Source organism: Dama dama, chromosome 30, assembly GCF_033118175.1.
Source record: "Dama dama isolate Ldn47 chromosome 30, ASM3311817v1, whole genome shotgun sequence".
In the NCBI taxonomy this organism is placed as follows: domain Eukaryota; kingdom Metazoa; phylum Chordata; class Mammalia; order Artiodactyla; family Cervidae; genus Dama; species Dama dama.
This window is the reverse complement of record NC_083710.1, coordinates 87,013,089-87,030,670: the sequence shown is the minus strand read 5'-3', so window position 1 is coordinate 87,030,670 and position 17,582 is coordinate 87,013,089. Positions and strand designations below refer to the sequence as shown.

The 17,582-nt window shown below is 42.3% G+C and overlaps 1 protein-coding gene across 2 annotated transcripts in view; it reads right to left on the bottom strand.

The window, feature by feature from the left end:
• MYO16 (myosin XVI) overlaps positions 1-17,582 on the bottom strand; it is a 505,809-nt gene that overhangs the window by 117,860 nt on the left and 370,367 nt on the right. For both annotated transcript variants that reach the window (XM_061133099.1, XM_061133100.1), the window contains 2 exons: positions 16,704-16,784; positions 16,238-16,443 (listed from right to left, as the gene is read on the bottom strand). In XM_061133099.1, the coding sequence (XP_060989082.1) occupies positions 16,238-16,443; positions 16,704-16,784 (287 nt within the window). The remainder of the gene's footprint in view (positions 1-16,237; positions 16,444-16,703; positions 16,785-17,582) is intronic.

Here is a 17,582-nt window from a genome sequence, read left to right as displayed (position 1 = left end):
TTCCATTGATCTGCATTTCTGTTTTGGGGCCGGGACCATATTGCTTTGATTAATGTAGTTTTGTAGTATAGCCTGAAGTTTGGGAGCCTAATTCCTCCAGCTCTATTTCTCTCTCTCAAGACTACTTTGGCTATTCGGGGTCTTTCGTGTTTCCATTCAAAGTGTAACATTTTTTGCTCTAATTCTGTTAAAAATACCATTGATAATTTCGTAGAGATGGCACTGAATCTATAGATTGCTGTGGTAGTGGAGTCATTTTCACAGTATTGATTATTCCAATCCAAGAACATGTTTGTGTCATCTTTTATTTCTCTCAAAAATAAAATCTTCTTGCATCTAAATCTGTTCCAAATACACTTTTCACTAGGACAACACAGGTAGATTTTTAAACAGCCCAGGGAATGACTCTTTTTAATACGTTTCTTCCTGATAATCCTATAAACGTTAACGCAGAAATGGTATGTATGTCAGTCTCTAATGGGAAGTGTACAGGTGTAACCTGCTTGTTTTACTATCTTGGTAAATAACCATTGCTTTATTAAATCTAGCCTATAAATGATTGCTTCTATCCCTCAGCTTTGTAGAGCTCTAATAGACATTTCTTTAAAAAACAGTAAAGGATGTAATTTTGCTGAATGCCACATTTGGTGCGCTAGTTCCTGAGTGGGACTCTGATTTGTAGTGTCATGATGATCAGAGCTGGAACAAAGTCATGTTGCCCCATCTCTAACCATCTGTCAGTGGTTGAAATGCTTTTCATTCCTATTAAAGTATTTCTTCTTGAGTCTCTCACTATGTGCATTGATAATTTTCAGGTCACTCTGTATGATTCATTTTCCTGCAAACTTCATTGTTTTGAATACATTAGAAGTTCTTTCCTAATATAAGTTATCCCATTTTTGACAACTGTGAAGAAAATAGCTGAGAACTATGTACAGAAATACTTTGGAATTTTTTTGGTCATAAGTGGAGAGAGATCTGTAAGACTATTAGTTTAAAAAAGTTGTCATCACCGTACTTTTAAAACCATGAATTAAAAAATAGTAAGAATCCACTAATAATAAAACAAATTACTTTTACTCCTTCCAAAATTGATTTCAGCTAAATGCAGAAATCTTTATTTCACTTATTAACTTGCCACAAAAGTAAATTTTCAGCTGTAACTAATAGGGTCTCACAATCATGTAGGAAATGGTTCAGGTGAGTATACTGAGAAGATATTCCTAAGTGGGTCAGCTCTACCTATAAATTAACTCTTAGTTAATAATAGCTTCTTCCTCAAATATAGATCATGAATCCAGTGTCTATTGTGATGTTTTTATTCCTAAACGTATTTTTACCACGTAAATTGATCCTCCACTTTACAGTACTATATAGAGTACTTTCAGTTAACAAAGCATTTCAAAGAACAAAGAAAGAACCATCAGATGAAGCCATTTTAAAAATCAATATAGAATGCTAACCCATGCACTGTTGTATAGTTATAATACGACTAGAAATTTCAGAGAAGGACTCAGTGTTTTTTGAGGAGTGAGAATAATATTATGCTGTGACAAAGGCAAGCCTGGGATCTTTATCTCATACTAAAGTTTAAATAGCTACCCGAAAATGGGAATGTTTAAGGACCTCCCTGGGAGTCCGGGGGCTCCCTTGGTGCCTCGGTAAAGAATCTGCCTGCAATGCAGTTCGATCCCTGGGTTGGGAAGATCCCCTGGAGAAGGGAATCGCTTCCCACCCCAGTATTCTTCCCTGGAAAATTCCATGGACAGAGGACCCTGGCTGGCTACAGTCCATGGGGTCACAGAGAGTCAGACACAGCTGAGCAACTAACACACAGACACACACACACACTCACACACACACCGTGGTGGTCCAGCCAGTTGAGACTCCACGCGTCCACTGCAGGGGGTGTGGGTTCGATCCTGGTTGGGAAACCAAGATCCCCCACGTTGCGTGGCACGGCCAGGAGAAAGGCAATGTTTAGGCATGATGACACCACACATTTTAATTGGTTTGGCCCAGGAACGCATCTCATATAGATGCATTGAATGATGTTAATGAATACCACATGTTGGACACAGCATTAGAGCTCAGTTATAAAATGATACAGGAAACTGAAATGTCATTCATGCCCTAGCTCATTGAACAAATGTTTATCGGCCCCTATTACAGGCATATTGTTGCTGGCTAGTCCTTAAGTCGTGTCCAACTCATTTGCGACCCCATGGACTGTAGCCCACCAGGCTCCCCGTCCATGGGGTTTCCCAGGCAAGAATACTGGAGTGGGTTGCCATTTCCTTCTCCAGGGGATCTTTCTGACCCAGGGATCGAACCCACGTCTCCTGCATTAGCAGGTGGCTTCTTTACTGCTGAGCCCCCTGAGAAGCCCCATTATATGCATACAGTAGACGGCTTTCTGTAACAGGGCTTATAGTCTACTGGGAATGACAGAGGTTAAAGACTCATGAAATGCAAGGGTACTCAGATAAGAGAGTACATCATGAGAAACACTGGGCTGCATGAAGCACAAGCTGGAATCAAGATTGCTGGGAGAAATATCAATAACCTCAGATATGCAGATGACACCACCCTTATGGCAGAAAGTGAAGAAGAACTAAAGAGCCTCTTGATGAAAGTGAAAGAGGAGAGTGAAAAAGTTGGCTTAAAGCTCAACATTCAGAAAACTAAGATCATGGCATCCGGTCCCATCACTTCACGGCAAATAGATGGGGAAACAGTGGAAACAGTGGCTGACTTTATTTTTCTGGGCTCCAAAATCACTGCAGATGGTGACTGCAGCCATGAAATTAAAAGACGCTTACACCTTGGAAAGAAAGTTATGACCAACCTAGACAGCATATTAAAAAGCAGAGACATTACTTTGCCAACAAAGGTCCGTCTAGTCAAGGCTATGGTTTTTCCAGTGGTCATGTATGGATGTGAGAGTTGGACTATAAAGAAAGCTGAGCACCAAAGAATTGATGCTTTTGAACTGTGGTGTTGGAGAAGACTCTGGAGAGTCCCTTGGACTGCAAGGAGATCCACCCAGTCCATCCTAAAGGAGATCAGTCCTGGGTGTTCTTTGGACAGACTGATGTTGAAACTGAAACTCCAGTACTTTGGCCACCTGATGCAAAGAGCTGACTCACTGGAAAAGACCCTGATGCTGGGAAAGATTGAGGGCAGGAGGAGAAGGGGACGACAGAGAATGAGATGGTTGGATGGCATCACCGACTTGATGGACATGGGTTTGGGTGAACTCCGGGAGTTGCTGATGGACAGGGAGGCCTGGCGTGCTGCGATTCATGGGGTCGCAAAGAGTCAGACACAACTGAGCGACTGAGCAACTGAACTGAACTGAACTGGAAGAGAGTTTGGGTGACCTATTTCCTGGTTTGCCAGGGACAGTCCCGGTTTATACCTATATTTCTGGCAAGATTATTAACAGTGGCCCTATTTCACTCTTAAACTTGCCCTGGTTTGGTCAACATGCATATGACCATTCTTATCACTGGCAAAACAAAATATTAGATTCTAGAAGAATTCTTTCTGTAATATACTGCTTAGAGACTAGGGATAGAGTTCTAAATTTTGTGCATATGACGTTAATGCCCAAATAACCTTATGTTTAGTATTTATTCATTGGACTCTCACTGGGATACATACCACAAATGAGGTCTAAATTAGTCACGTCATTAATATGACTACCATGCACTCAATGTTTCTGCCCCCATCCCCCCAAAGAAACTTCATATATTGAAACCCTCATACCCAATGTGACTGCATTTAGACCCTTTAGGAGGTAATTTAGGTTAAATGAATTCATCAGAATGGAGCCCTAATTCAAAAGAACTAGTGTCCTTTGAGGCAGAGGCATTAGAATGTTTCTGTCTCTCTCTTGTCTCCCTGGCACCTTGATCTTGGATTTCCAGTCTCCAGAACTGTAAGAAAACAAATGCCAATTGTTTAAGCCACCCAGACTACGGTATTTTGTTACGGCAGCCAAACAGACCAATACAGTGACTAACTGCTCAGAATGTTACACTGAAAGGCCCTCAGCTCCAAGCAAGTCATCTGGAACCTTTTTAGTTAAGTCTGAGCCAAGTCAGAAAAATGGAAAGAATGCTTCAGAAACAGTCAGTTCACTTATGCATATGGAATCTTGGACATTTAATTCAGAAAGTCAAGATAATCACATTTGGGATTTCAATTTCTTTGGGATTGAATATCTCTGGACTTTCATTTGCAATATGTATTAATCCTTGGACTTTCTCACCAGGAACATAATAACGGAAGAAGATTTATAGTCAAATCTGGGAACATTACGGCTTCCCTCGTGGCTCAGACGGTAAAGAATCAGCCTGCAATGCAGGTGTCCCGGGCTCCATCCCTGGGTCGGGAAGATTCCCTGGAGAAGGAAATGGCCACCCAGTCCAGTGTTCTTGCCTGGAGAATTCCATGGAGAGAGGAGCCTGGTGGGCTACAGTGCATGGGATTGCTAAAAGTCAGATACAACTGAGCAACTAACACTTGGGAATATTTAGGCTACTGGGATTTTATTACTGGAGTTACTCTTTCATTTTAATATTTTCACTTATTCTCATTGCAGAATCTCTGATGGGCTCTGTTGCACAGTGTGTCAGAACGAGGTTTGAGATGGGAGATAAAATGCATTACAGTCTTGAAAACAGAGTGGCCTTGAAATCAATTAAAGTAATGCACTGTTGGCCCACTTCAGAATCTTTGGGTACAAAAATCTATATTGCTTCTCAGTGGTCCCAGAAAGACACACAGGGAAGCAGTGGGTGAAGACAAAGGAAAGAATATTCTGAAAGCCTCAGATGTTCCCCCAGGAGCAGAGCCAGTCCCCCTGTTATTGTAGGCTTCCTGGATGAGATCTGTGGTCAGAACACAACCCAAGGCATGGGGCTGGCCGAGGACACTGCCTCTTCTCTGTCGCTTCCTTAGAGTCAGAGGCAGGGTGATGCTCTGGGTCACTCTCTGATCCTTCACGATTCATGAAGGGAGGTGAAGTGACCAACGAATCTAATCTAACTGGTAATTTTAATGAGAAGAAAGACATGATTCTCAGCTGTTTGAGAGCTGCTTGGAAGGAAAGTTGTTTTCCTTCTTTTCTGCAAGGTCCATGCTTTACCTGAGCAGCATCTGTCATTGGAAGGTCTAACTAAGCCCAAATTGTCTGTAATTGGGGGAGGAGGGTGATTTTGCCCAATTCTGGGGTTCCACTAGCAGACACTGTTGCCTCTCCTGCCAAGCAGTGTCCTTCAATCTAGACTTTATGCAAGAAATGTGACATTTTGATCATTTTTGTCTTCTGATTTTGGTCAAGAACTGGATAAGTAAAATGATAGGAATCAGGTCCATTCAAATGAACTACTGATAACTGGAGCTTCTTTGTGGATTTCTGAGTTACTAAGATCATTTAGATACTATGAATGAAAACTATCACCTGTGTCTCATTCAGTAGTACTCCTATAAAGCTCTGCTATAAAGAGAATCATATAATTTATAAGGAGTGAAACAAGCAACATAGGTAATTATTTAAGACTGGTTTGGCCCTGCAAGCAAGGTCATTTTGCATTTATGTTTTACCTGACATAACTTATAATTAAAAATATTAAGTTGTATTGGTGGAGGCTGGAAATGGGGGAATCCAGTTAAATCAAATAATCAATAAGATTCAGAATTCTGGGACGGAATTTTTTTGATGTACTCCCAAAATTTTATTAAAAATAAAGTATAACTGTCAATATATTGAATTCACCCTTTGAAAATAACTTCTGTTCTATTTTCCTGATTTTGGTTGCTTCATACTGAATGCTTTCTTCTTGCTGTTCAGTTGCTAAGTCCTGTCTGCATCTTTTGAGACTCCAAGTACTATATCCCACCAGGCTCCTCTGTCGATGGGGTTTTCCAGGCAAGAATATGGACGTGCATTGCCATTTCCTTCTCCAGGGGATCTTCCTAACCCAGGGATCGAACTTCTGTCTCCTGTAGTAGTCTGATTAGTAGTCTTATTAGTAGTCTGATTCTTCACCACTGAGCCACTGGGAAGCCTTAACTAAGTGGAATTATATCTTGGTTTTAGATCATTTAGACTGGCTAGTTTTGGGTATCGTTTCCAATGTTGTTTGAAAGTTACTGGCGCCTCTTTGATTTCAATTTTCATACGATTTTTAAGGAAAACGTGCGGTTCTCTGTTCCCAAGGGTCATTTTTCTCAGTCTTCCTGAGCTGATTTTTCAGAGGTCATCCCTGCTGCGGTGTCACCACCACGCAGATCTGCAAGATCCCTAGTGAGCACAGGAGTGACTTCTGTCCAGGAAATGCCACAACATTAACCGGACTGTTCATCAGGGAACCGAGCAAAGGCCGCCCAGGGTGGAGGGCTCTCAGGGCTTCTCTGCCCCCACTGACGTCACAGAGCCGTTTGGGCATCCCTGTGGTCTGGCTGTGGCTGCTAAAGGCTATCATGCCTAAAGAGACTGCACATCATCGTGGAAAAAGTAGAAAGAGGTAGAAAGAGCAGCTCCTTGAGGACATGGTGACTATCAGAACCAAGGCTGACAGAGAAGGAGTTAAAAATCCTCGGGTGGGATGTGTGAGGCTCTGGACCACTATCACACTCCTTGGGACCTCATTTTCTCAGCTCTAAAGCGGGCAGGGACTGATAATGCAACTCGTGGGGACGCTGCGAGGATTCGACGAGACAAGCTTGCTGTCAGTCCTGATCAATCTCACCCAGCAAACGGAAAAGTCTCAGGATTATTAGTTATATCACAACTAAAGGTATGCAGTGAGAGCACCCCAAAAAAGGTTATTATGAGGAACAGAATCACGTATAACGTGCAGGTCTGGAGCTTCACCCACGGCGGGGATCCAACCACACCCAGTGGTGACGCCCCAGGCACTCCTGACGGGAACTTCCCAAGGCATAAGGGCGCTGTGCGTCAGTAAAACGCCTGAATGAAAGAAGAGTGAACGAATGATGACAAAGAAGTGAGTGGTGAAGGAATGAGTAAATTAATGCTTTCACAGGAGACCATCTAGCTTATTCGAGTAGAAACTAGGATCAAGGCCAGATACTGGGGATAAAATAGCAAACATCAAAGTCACCTTTCACAACCTGTCCCTTTTTCTATGGAAAACCATCCCCCAAATCTATCAGAAAGAAGATAGGACTAGATAAAGGGTTAGGTGCCTGTGGGTCAAAACCACCCACCTTCTGTTAAAGCCGACGAAGTTTAACTGTGGTCTTGGCTGGCAGGCTTGGAAGGGTCATGCACATGATAAATAAACTCTCCTCGCTTGTTCACTGGCACACCGTCTATGTGTCAGTGGCTACCTCGTGGCTACTTTCTGCCACGAGGCAGAGCTGAGTAGCTACGTCAGTGATCTTGTGGCCCGTAAACCTACAGTAGTCATTATTTGGCCTCTTATAGAAAAAATTCACAGATCTCCAGTAGATTAGAGGGGAATTTTATGATTCATAATCCACTGAGCAGTAGAAAAAATTCCCAATAAAAATAAACCTAATTGTATTTAAACGGAAATGGCCTCAAGAATTTATTATACTTCTCATTCCTATTTTTATATTTCATTGAAAAATAACAGGTCCTCATTCCTCCCCAACCTCATTAAACTTTAGACAATCAGCCAACCCTGCAGAAGGGTTTTAGCAGAAAGAATATGCTGAGACTTGGCAAAATTATCCCTGAAGAAACTATATCCTTTGCCAGTTAAATTAGAATATTTAACAGCTCCTAAACAGATTAATTCTCATTTCTATTAAAGATGTATTGACAGTAACTGACATCACTTCCAAGGAACAAGGAAGACTTTCAGACGATCCCAACCCGGACTGTAGCTGGTGAGTTCTGTGCAGCGGGGCGGCCTTGGCCCATTCATTTAACCCCATCAGCTGACGAGCGTCTCCTTTCATCCGTCTCCACACACCCAATTTAAATCATGGCTCTGTGCCTTCACGGCCTGACCTTCCAGCAACAACTGTGTCATTTACACAAGCTAAATGACTCAGACTATTTCTACGAGGGATCTCATCCAGGAACAATCTCAAAACAGAGATCACGCATCCTCACCTTGCCAAGCATAATACCAGTCCCTGCAGCGCTTTTACTGGACAAGCCCTTCTGTCTTCAGCAAATAAGGCACCTCATTAAAGGGTCAACCTCTTCCTGTGTGGGGGATACTGTCCTGCTCCCCCCTGCCAGCCACAGAGAAGTCCATACACAAATGATGTTCATGACCCTTGCAAGTCTGCCACCCAAGACCCACAGCGAGATCCCCAAAGATGCCCCTTCTACATTTGGAAAAAGATTAACATTCAAAAGGCTAGCACCCTGAGAAGAGTAGAGATATGTAGGACTAAAATCTGGTATGCCCCTGGATGACCATTAAAAAGCCATGTTACCTATAATGTCATAAGCATCGCTGTTCGTTGTTCAATTGCCAAGCCATGTCCGACTCTTTGCAAACCCATGGACTGCAGCACGCTAGGCTTCCCTGTCCTACACTGTCTACCAGAGTTTGCTCAAATTCATGCTCATTGAGTCCGTGATGCCATCCAACCATCTCACCCTCTGTTGTTCCCTTCTCCTCCTGCCTTCAATTTTTCCCAGCATCAGGGTCTTTTCCAGTGAGTCAGCTCTTCACATCAGGTGGCCAATGAGTCAGCTCTTTCTTTGCATCAGAGACCACTTGAGGCCAGATTCAAGGAATGCAGGCCCTGCCTACATCCAGATCCTTATTAGCATCCCTGTCCCTTGAACCACTGGATAAAACTCCTCCGCTAATCCCCCTGGGTGGTTGGGATACACAGTGTTTGAGAGGCACAATGTGCCCACTTCGTCCTTCTTTGCTCTGCAAAGCAACAAAGCTGCTCTTTCCCCCTTCACTTAAAATTCTGGCTCGGAGATTCAATTTTGCACCAGAGCACAAAGGCAGAGCTCTCAGCATCATTTCCAGTTACTTGCATGTTATCCCTGTAAGAGGATGTTGTCACTGCTGTCTAGTCACTAAGTCACGTCTGGGTCCTTTGTGACTCCATCGACTATAGCTTGCCAGGCTTCTCTGTCCATGGGATCTCCAAGGCAAGATTACTGGAGTGGGTTGCCATTTCCTTCTCTAGGGGATCTTCCTGACCCAGGGATCGAACTGGCCTCTCCTGCACTGCAGGCATATTCTTTACCACTGAGCCACCAGGGAAGCCCCCCAGAGGATGTGGTAGCTTGTCCCAAGTTGGCTACTGTCAATCGCCTGCTTCCTAACAAAAATATCTCGGTGCTCTGCAACTTCTTTCACCAGTAAAATAGAGAGGAAGTGATGCTGTGCTAATTCCCAGCCCAGCTTGTAAGAGAAGTTCAGGTTTCCTTTCTTGCCCCTGGGAACACTGAGCCCCAAGGTAAGAAGTCAAGACTATTCTGCTGGAGAAAGACCACATGGAGGAACATTCAGGGGCCAGGCACAGGGATGAAGCAGCTGTCTTGTCCATCCATCGTAGGCCAACCTCTCCCACTGTAGGGCCACAATGGCTGGAGAAACCCCAAGCAAGTATTGACCCGCTAAGCCCAGTTATCCCACAGAAGTGGGAGAAATAACAAACTGCTATGTTATGCCACTAAGTTTTGGGGCAACTGCTAACTGAGCCAGAAGTGTACACACCCCTACTCCTTCTTACCTGCTCCCTGGTGGCTTGGCAGTAAAGAATTCGCTTGCAATGCAGGAGGCTGCCTGCAATGCAGGAGACTCTGGTTTGATCCCTGGGTTGGAAGATCCCATGCAGAAGGAAATGGCAGCCCACTCCAGTATTCTTGCCTGGAGAATCCCAAGGATGGAAGAGCCTGCTGGGTTACAGTCCATGGGGTTGCCAGAGTCGGACATGACTTAGCAACTAAACCACCGCCATCACCTGGGTTACCTCCAGCAAGTAAGGTGATTCTCCAGCCCACGGATGGCGGCCTAGGCCAAGTGGCTGCTTTAACAATGGAATATAAGAGAGCAACAGATGCTGAATCTCAGCACACGTTGTAACAGCCACTCAGCCAAGCCTCTTCTCCCCTGATACAGGAAGGACATGTCCTAGATCTGGGCTATTCCTTAACCCTGGGGTGCATCATGAAAAAGAGACCCAGATCACACCTGATTCAAGCTAAGGTGTGTGACTTCTAAATACGGTCAATGTAACGTAAAAGAGAAAGAAACCTTTGCTGTTGCAAGCCACTGACTTGGAATTTTTATGTTCTACAGAATGTACTGGTGCATCTGTCTTTTACAAAGCCATCAGAAAGTTCTCACAAACTGAAGGATGCAACTAACATTAGAGAAAGCTGTTGAAATGGAAGACGATGTCAGATCTTTCCTGTTCGATTTCATAGAGTTTAGACCCAGAAGCATGATGGGTGACTGGCAACCCACTCCAGTATTCATGCTAGTGTCCACGCAGGCAGGAAAAACCTGCCCTCATTCATGGAGCCTGTGGTCTAGGGTAGGGTAGCGATTTTTTTCTATAAAGGGCCAGAGAGTAAACATTTTATCTTTGTACGTCAAAAGGCAAAAATGAGGGTACTATGTAGGCAAGCATTTAACATTTGACAATTTTAAAATGTAGAGACATGCTTACATCTCAGGTCATAACACAAGTAGGTAGCAGGCCAGAACCGATCTGATCATCTGCTAACCTCTGCTCCAGTGAACAGTTGCTAAATATTAACAAATAATATTTGTATATAATATTATTCATAAATATTCAGAATAAATGAATATTTCCAGTGAATGTATAATAAGTATAATACATAAGGTCTTTTTGAAGCTTAGAGATGAGACACAGACCATTGTGGGATTTTATAAATGATTTTTCAATAAGAGGATGCCTGAGTGAATCTTAAATATCAAGTAAATGTCACTGAGTAAATAGAGAAAACAGTAGAAATGTGATTACGTGAGCAGAGACACAAGTTGCTGAAGCCCCACGATATGTACTTGTTAACTTGACTTCCTCCCATCAGCATGAGGGGAGCAGGTAACACAAACAAGGCATCTGAAACTTCTCAGTCAAACCTCAGTGCGACAGGTTTGCTACCTACTGACCCCACAGAAACACACACCCACAAACACAGGTGCCTCAGGCAGCTCAAGAGACCACAGCTCTGGAGGGTTATAGCAGCAGAGGCCTGTCTTCTCAAAGGCCTGGAGGCTGGGACGTACAGGACCAAGGTGTGGGCTCGTCCAGTTTCCACTGAGGTCTCCTCCTGGTGAGCAGACAGAGGCCGTCCCGCTGGGCCTCCCTGGCGGCACAGGAGGGAAGAACCTGCCTGCAAGTGCAGGAGACCCAGGTCCAGCCCCGACTGGGCGAGACCCCATGGAGAAGGAAGTGGGAGCCCACTCCAGTGTTCTTGCCCGGGAAATCCCGCGGACAGAGCAGCCTGGAGGGCCACAGTTCATGGGCTCGCAAAGAGTGGGACACAGCTCAGCGACTAAACCACCCCCGTGCTGCCTTCCCACTGCGCGTTCAGCGAGCACAGAAGGACACGCTGTGATTCTTCCTACACGGACACGAACCCTACTGGTCCAGAGCCCCACCCTTATGACCTCATTTAACTTCACTTACCTCCTCATAGCACCATCTCCCTGGAGAAGGAAATGGCAACCCACTCCAGTACTCTTGCCTGGAAAATCCCATGGATGGAGGACCCTGGTAGGCTACAGTCCATGGGGTCGCAAACAATCTGACACGACAGAGCAACTTCACTTTCTTTCTTTCCATAGTTCCTTTTAGAGAAGGAAATGGCAACCCACTCCAGTGTTCTTGCCTGGAGAATCCCATAGACGGAGGGGCCTGGTGGGTTACAGTCTATGGGGTCGCAGAGAGTCAGACATGACTAAGCAACTCACACACACACACACACACACACATACAGAGAACCATCTCCAAATACAGTCACCTCAGGGGTTAGGGTCTAACACACGACTACTAAGAAGAAACGATTCAGTCCACAGTAGGTGATTCAATGATGTATCATGATTTGCACTTAATAATTTACTTCTATTGCTCTGTTCCTTCCTCCTCCTGTACCTAAACTTGTAAGGTCTTTGCCATGGAGACAGTATCTTGCCTTATTACCCCACTCAGAAGCTACTGCTGCTATTAGGGGGAAAAATTCGACAAGCATGCTTCTCATTTAATCAAAATAGGATTTCTCCACAAACACAATTCTCCACTTTTGATTAGGAAGCCTCAGAATGATGGACAGCTATTAAAACCAAGAAATCAGGAAGCGCATTTGCAAATACCGTCACGTCCGCCTCTGGGTTCCACAGATTATCCATTATCCACATTCACTGTCATGTTGGGTTTCAGAAGCAATAAATGCAGTTCCAATGAATAGGTGCTTGTTTCAAAATTGGACGTGGTTTTCTTTGCCCAGTATTTTTCCAGTAACCACACTCCTCTTTGTAAACTAAACAAAGTAATTGGTTTGATGGGTTTTGATTCTCTAACATGTAAGACAAGGTGATATGAATAGAAATGTTTTACATAGAAATTTTTATATGATATTCTGGCAACCAAAAACTTCTATTAATTTGCACCTTGAGGCTTTGTTTATACAACAATGCTTGACTGCCTGGGGGAACTTCAAGGTTCTAATGAGCTTTATGAATAAATATGTTACTTGTTGATGTGAATTGTGTTTTATTGAAGTTGTCTAGTAACTGAGAATCTCTCTATGGATCGTGTTTTTGTGATAATATTCCAGACTGGTGTCCTTTATTCAAGTGATATGGTGACAAATTTCCACTGAAATACATTAATAACTCCATTCATGTGTGCGCTTAGTCACTCAGTTGTGTCCGACTCTTTCTGACCCCATGGACCAGAGCCTATCTGCTTCCGCTGTCCATGGGATTCTCCAGGCAAGAACACTGGAGTGGGTTGCCATGCCCTCCTCCAGGAGATCTTCCCAACCCAGGGATCAAACCCACATCTCCCACATTGCAGGCGGATTCTTTACCATCTGAGCTACCAGGGACGTCCAATTCCATTTATACTGATATGCAATTATAAATAAGGATGATAAATTGAAACTCACATCTCCTTTTATGTAAGGCGCCAGTTAAGAAATGCAGAGATTTACCAAAAAGCATCATTTTCCAAGCAAATATAGTATAGCTATGCTCTCTGTTATGCAGAAACAGTACTTTAAATTGAACAACTATTAACCTCCAATGCCAGCTTCATTCTGAAAACATTGACTAAACAGACAAATGCACAGGCATTGTGACTGAATAAGAGAAAGTCTCTGTCTAGAAGTCAGAATAAAGTAAGAAATGTATATATGTGGAAAAGGGTACTTAATTTTAAAAGATAATCATTACAAATACTATTTTAATAGAGATAAGTCTTGGTAAGTATATATGTATATATGTCAAATGAGACAAAAATAAAGGTCAAACATTTTCTAATATTATGCCATATAATATTGTATACACACACAGACTCATGTTCTCCACTCTTTTCTGGGAAAATGGGACAATTTAAGTGACCACTTGCTGGAGTATCTATAAGGAAGATCCATGCAGCTATTAAAAATTATTCCAGAGAAACTCTGAGTGACACTTTAAAGCCAACTTTCTCTGACTGCATGAGTCTAAAACACTCTAACAAAATAAAGAGCAGAGAATGCATTGAATGAGCTTTAAAAAATTGTTTATAGAGTGAGATTAATCCTATTTCATATCCAATACAGAATCCATTTACAGTGCTCAGAAACTTCAACTGTACACAGATCTTGGAAATCTTAACAAATGTGCAAGTTTTAATCCAGTAAATCAGTAAATGCCTGAGACTTCCTGGTGGCTCAGATGGTAAAGAATCTGCCTGCAGTGCAGGAGACCACAGTTCAATCCCAGGGTTGGGAAGATCCCCTGGAAAAGGGAATGGCTACCCACTCTGATATTCTTGCCTGGAGAATCCCTTGAACAGAGGATCTTGGTGGGCTACAGTCCATAGGGTTGCAAAGAGTCAGACAAGACTGAGCAACTAACACTTTCACTTTGCATCCTCAGCAAGTTCCCTTTGATAATTATCAAGGCACTCACATACTTCCAATCCTTGGCTGAAGAAAATCAAACCAAATAAAATAAAGATATAATCTCCAAGTGAGTAGATGTTCTAGGATGGTAGTTCTCTAAAGGTTGTCCACACACCAGCAACATCAGCTTCACCTGGGAACTCTCTAGAGATGGTAATTTGCAGAACTCATCTAGACCAGGGGCTTTCCGCGTAGCTCACCTAGTAAAGAATCCGCCTGCAATGTGGGAGACCTGGGTTCGATTCCCTGAGTCAGTAAGATCCTCTGGAGGAGGGCATGGCAACCCAGTCCAGTATTCTTGCCTGGAGAATCCCCATGGGCAAAGGAGTCTGGTGGGCTGCAGTCCATGGGGTTGCAAACAGTCAGACATGACTGAGTGACTAAACACAGCACAGCACATCTAGACCAACTGATCTAGAACACTGGGGCTGCTGCCCAGAAAGCTGTACTTTAACAAGCCTGTCATGGACACTAACATTGGAGAACTGCTCTCAGGACAACTTGGGAAGGGAGCCAATACTGCCGAGTGAACCACAGTTCATCAAGGCTGGGGACCCTCTGAGGTCATATGATGCCTGCAGATAACAAAACCACACCCTTCTCCATCAGATAAACCAGGGGTCCCTGGACCCCACTCTCTGTTGACTGTCGTCCAGAAGGTCTGGGGTCAATATGGGAATCTATTACTTTAAACTTGTATGTGGGCAGGTTTCAAACTCATTGATCCAAAGACTTGGATTGAAGGGGTGGGAAGGCTGACTTTTAATACTTAAATTCTTATGCATGAGAAATATATACTCATGAACAGACCAAACATTTCTGGGGACTATAAACAGATGTCCATTGAGGGAACAGAAAGAGGCCGACCAGAGCTACCAGACACCTCTCAGTGTAGAATAAGCAGTGATGCTAACACCACCGTCCCCATCCAACAAAAGCACAAATTATTCTTACATTCAGCACATATTCATCCTCAATGTAGCCCTGTGTACTGCCCAGCTTTGCAGTTCCTCTCTATAAATAGGAGATAGTGTGTCTCTTCACTCATGAATAAGCATCTTTTACATTTAAACCAAATATCTCGTCTATCTGCACTATGTATTCTGCAGGCTAAACATATTCATTCTCCAGATACTTTATCCCTAAATGTGGCGAATTTTATCTTCCCCTTCTGAACATTCTATCATTTCTTTAGCAATGAATGGCTCATACGATGTTTAGTTTCTTATTTGTGTCTTTGGGAAATTTAAAATACACAATAAACAACTTCTATTTCTGTCCTCTGGGAAAAACAAAGGTTATAAAAATTAAATTTAGTCATAGTTCAAATATTATACCCTTTGTTATGACTATTTCCAACTTGGTGATTTAAGTCTTTTGGTTGATAGGTTGTCTGAGTTTAGCAGCTTCTTCATACCAGTGGCTCAAACTGTTTTGCTGCTCAACCAAAGTCTTAAACTCTCTTCTTTCAGATAAACGGTTTGCCAAATAGATTTCACCATACTACTGTTGTTCAACTAGCTTTTATCCATTAATGTTAAATTTTGGGCTTATAATATTGATATTACTTTATATCAATATCATTTTAAATTTCATGCTTTTATATAAGATTACCAAATACTTTCTTTTTTGCCCACACTGTTCTTATTGTTTTGACTGCCTAAAAAAACAAGATATTCTCATTGTGTTCCAATAAAACTTTATTTACAAAAAATAGATAATCGGCTAAATTTGGCCCATGAATGCCAACCCTCGACCTAAAAAAATATTTTGTTCATACATTTAAGGAGAAAATAATCCCACACATAGCTTCTTGTATCCAATTATAATTTTAAGTCAATATTATAAGCAACAGTTTTATAAATCTTTAGACCCAAGGGAACCTAAATTTAAGGAACTATGAAAATTGTTTCCAAGTGACTGTCCTCAGTAAATTTAAAAGCTTTTTATATAAGCTTTGTCAGTGCATTTCACGGTTTCCGAGAGCATTTTGTTTACTCATGGTAAAAGATTATGAGCAATAGAAGAAAAGCCAGAAAAGCAGTCAGAAGGTCCACTTACAATAATGTCACAAGTTCTGGGGATGGTGGATGCGAGAGAAAAACCTACCTCGACAGGAAATCGGAGAAGGAGAGGCGGACAGGGTAGCCGTGGCGGACGCTCTTCACCATCTCCAGGATCCCGACGTACTGCAGCTGAGCGGACACGTAGAAGTTATCAAAGGTGTCTGGCAGCTTTGAGTTATTGGGCTTGATGCAGTGAATAAAGTGTGGAGTGCACTTCTGAAGTTTCCCAGTAATATCCGTCAGAGTTTTCTAAGGAGAGAAGTAAAACACACTGATTCTCCAAAGAAGACACCAACTGACGCGGTAAAGCAATGTTTAAATAAAAACCTTTATCTTAGTCCATGATTCTTATGTATTATGCATTCACTCACTTTGCGTGTGTACACATGTGTGCATGCTTACTTTTCTGAAGTTACTTAAGTGGTCAAAATGGAAGAAAATTCCATGTAAAACCTTTACAGTTGATACAATCAAAATGGAAAATTTTGAAGTCGGGAAACTTCACTAACCCTGAGTTGCGACGCAATGGTGGCTGGACCTCCCCGGTCTAGTCTTTGAAGAAATGTAGAATTTCCTTTCTTTTTTAATAACTGTAGTGAAACAAAAGGAAAGCATGAGCACGTTTATTTTACTAAGTCCCAGTGTAGTAGAAAAAAAATTAACCCTCCCATTCATGCAAGTTCACTCACAGGCAGATGGAGATTTAAAACAGGCTATAAAAATCAGCACCAAGTGATCTTCTGCAATGGTAGGAAAATAAGCAACTACATGTAAAATAACCTTTACTGCATCCTTTTAAGTCCATGGCTGTCACCAACCTGCAACTATTTTAATTTGAGAATAAACAGATGTTGACTAGCTCGGTGGTACAATAAACTGACCCTGGTCTCCTTTACTATATCACTAATTGTTTGTCATGAAATGTAGCTTATTCTGGGGTAAAACGACACTATTTTATGTTACAAAAATTCATTGTTTTAATAATCATTGTTTTGTTCCCTAAGTTAACTATAATCAGTGTCTTACTCATTTTCTCCCTTCCTTTTCTTCTTCAGTTTTTAATGTTACAAGAGGTTGGTAAAATGATATGAAAAATGATGGTAGACTTTTTTTGATGAGTAATTATATATAGCTCTTAAAGAAAAAGATTCACCTGTAATAAAAATGAAATGATTATGGATATAAAAGAATAAGTGAAAATCAAGGCAGTGGGTGAAGAAAGAAAGAGCAGAAGGTAATTAATTAAATTCTACCAGGGGTTAAGAGGAGCCTCAGCCACTAATGTACTGTTACATTTCACAACATCATACAGACTGAGACCAACAGATCTATCGATTGAGAATCATTTATCTTAAACTAAAAGGTCTCGATAGAAGAAAAATTTGATG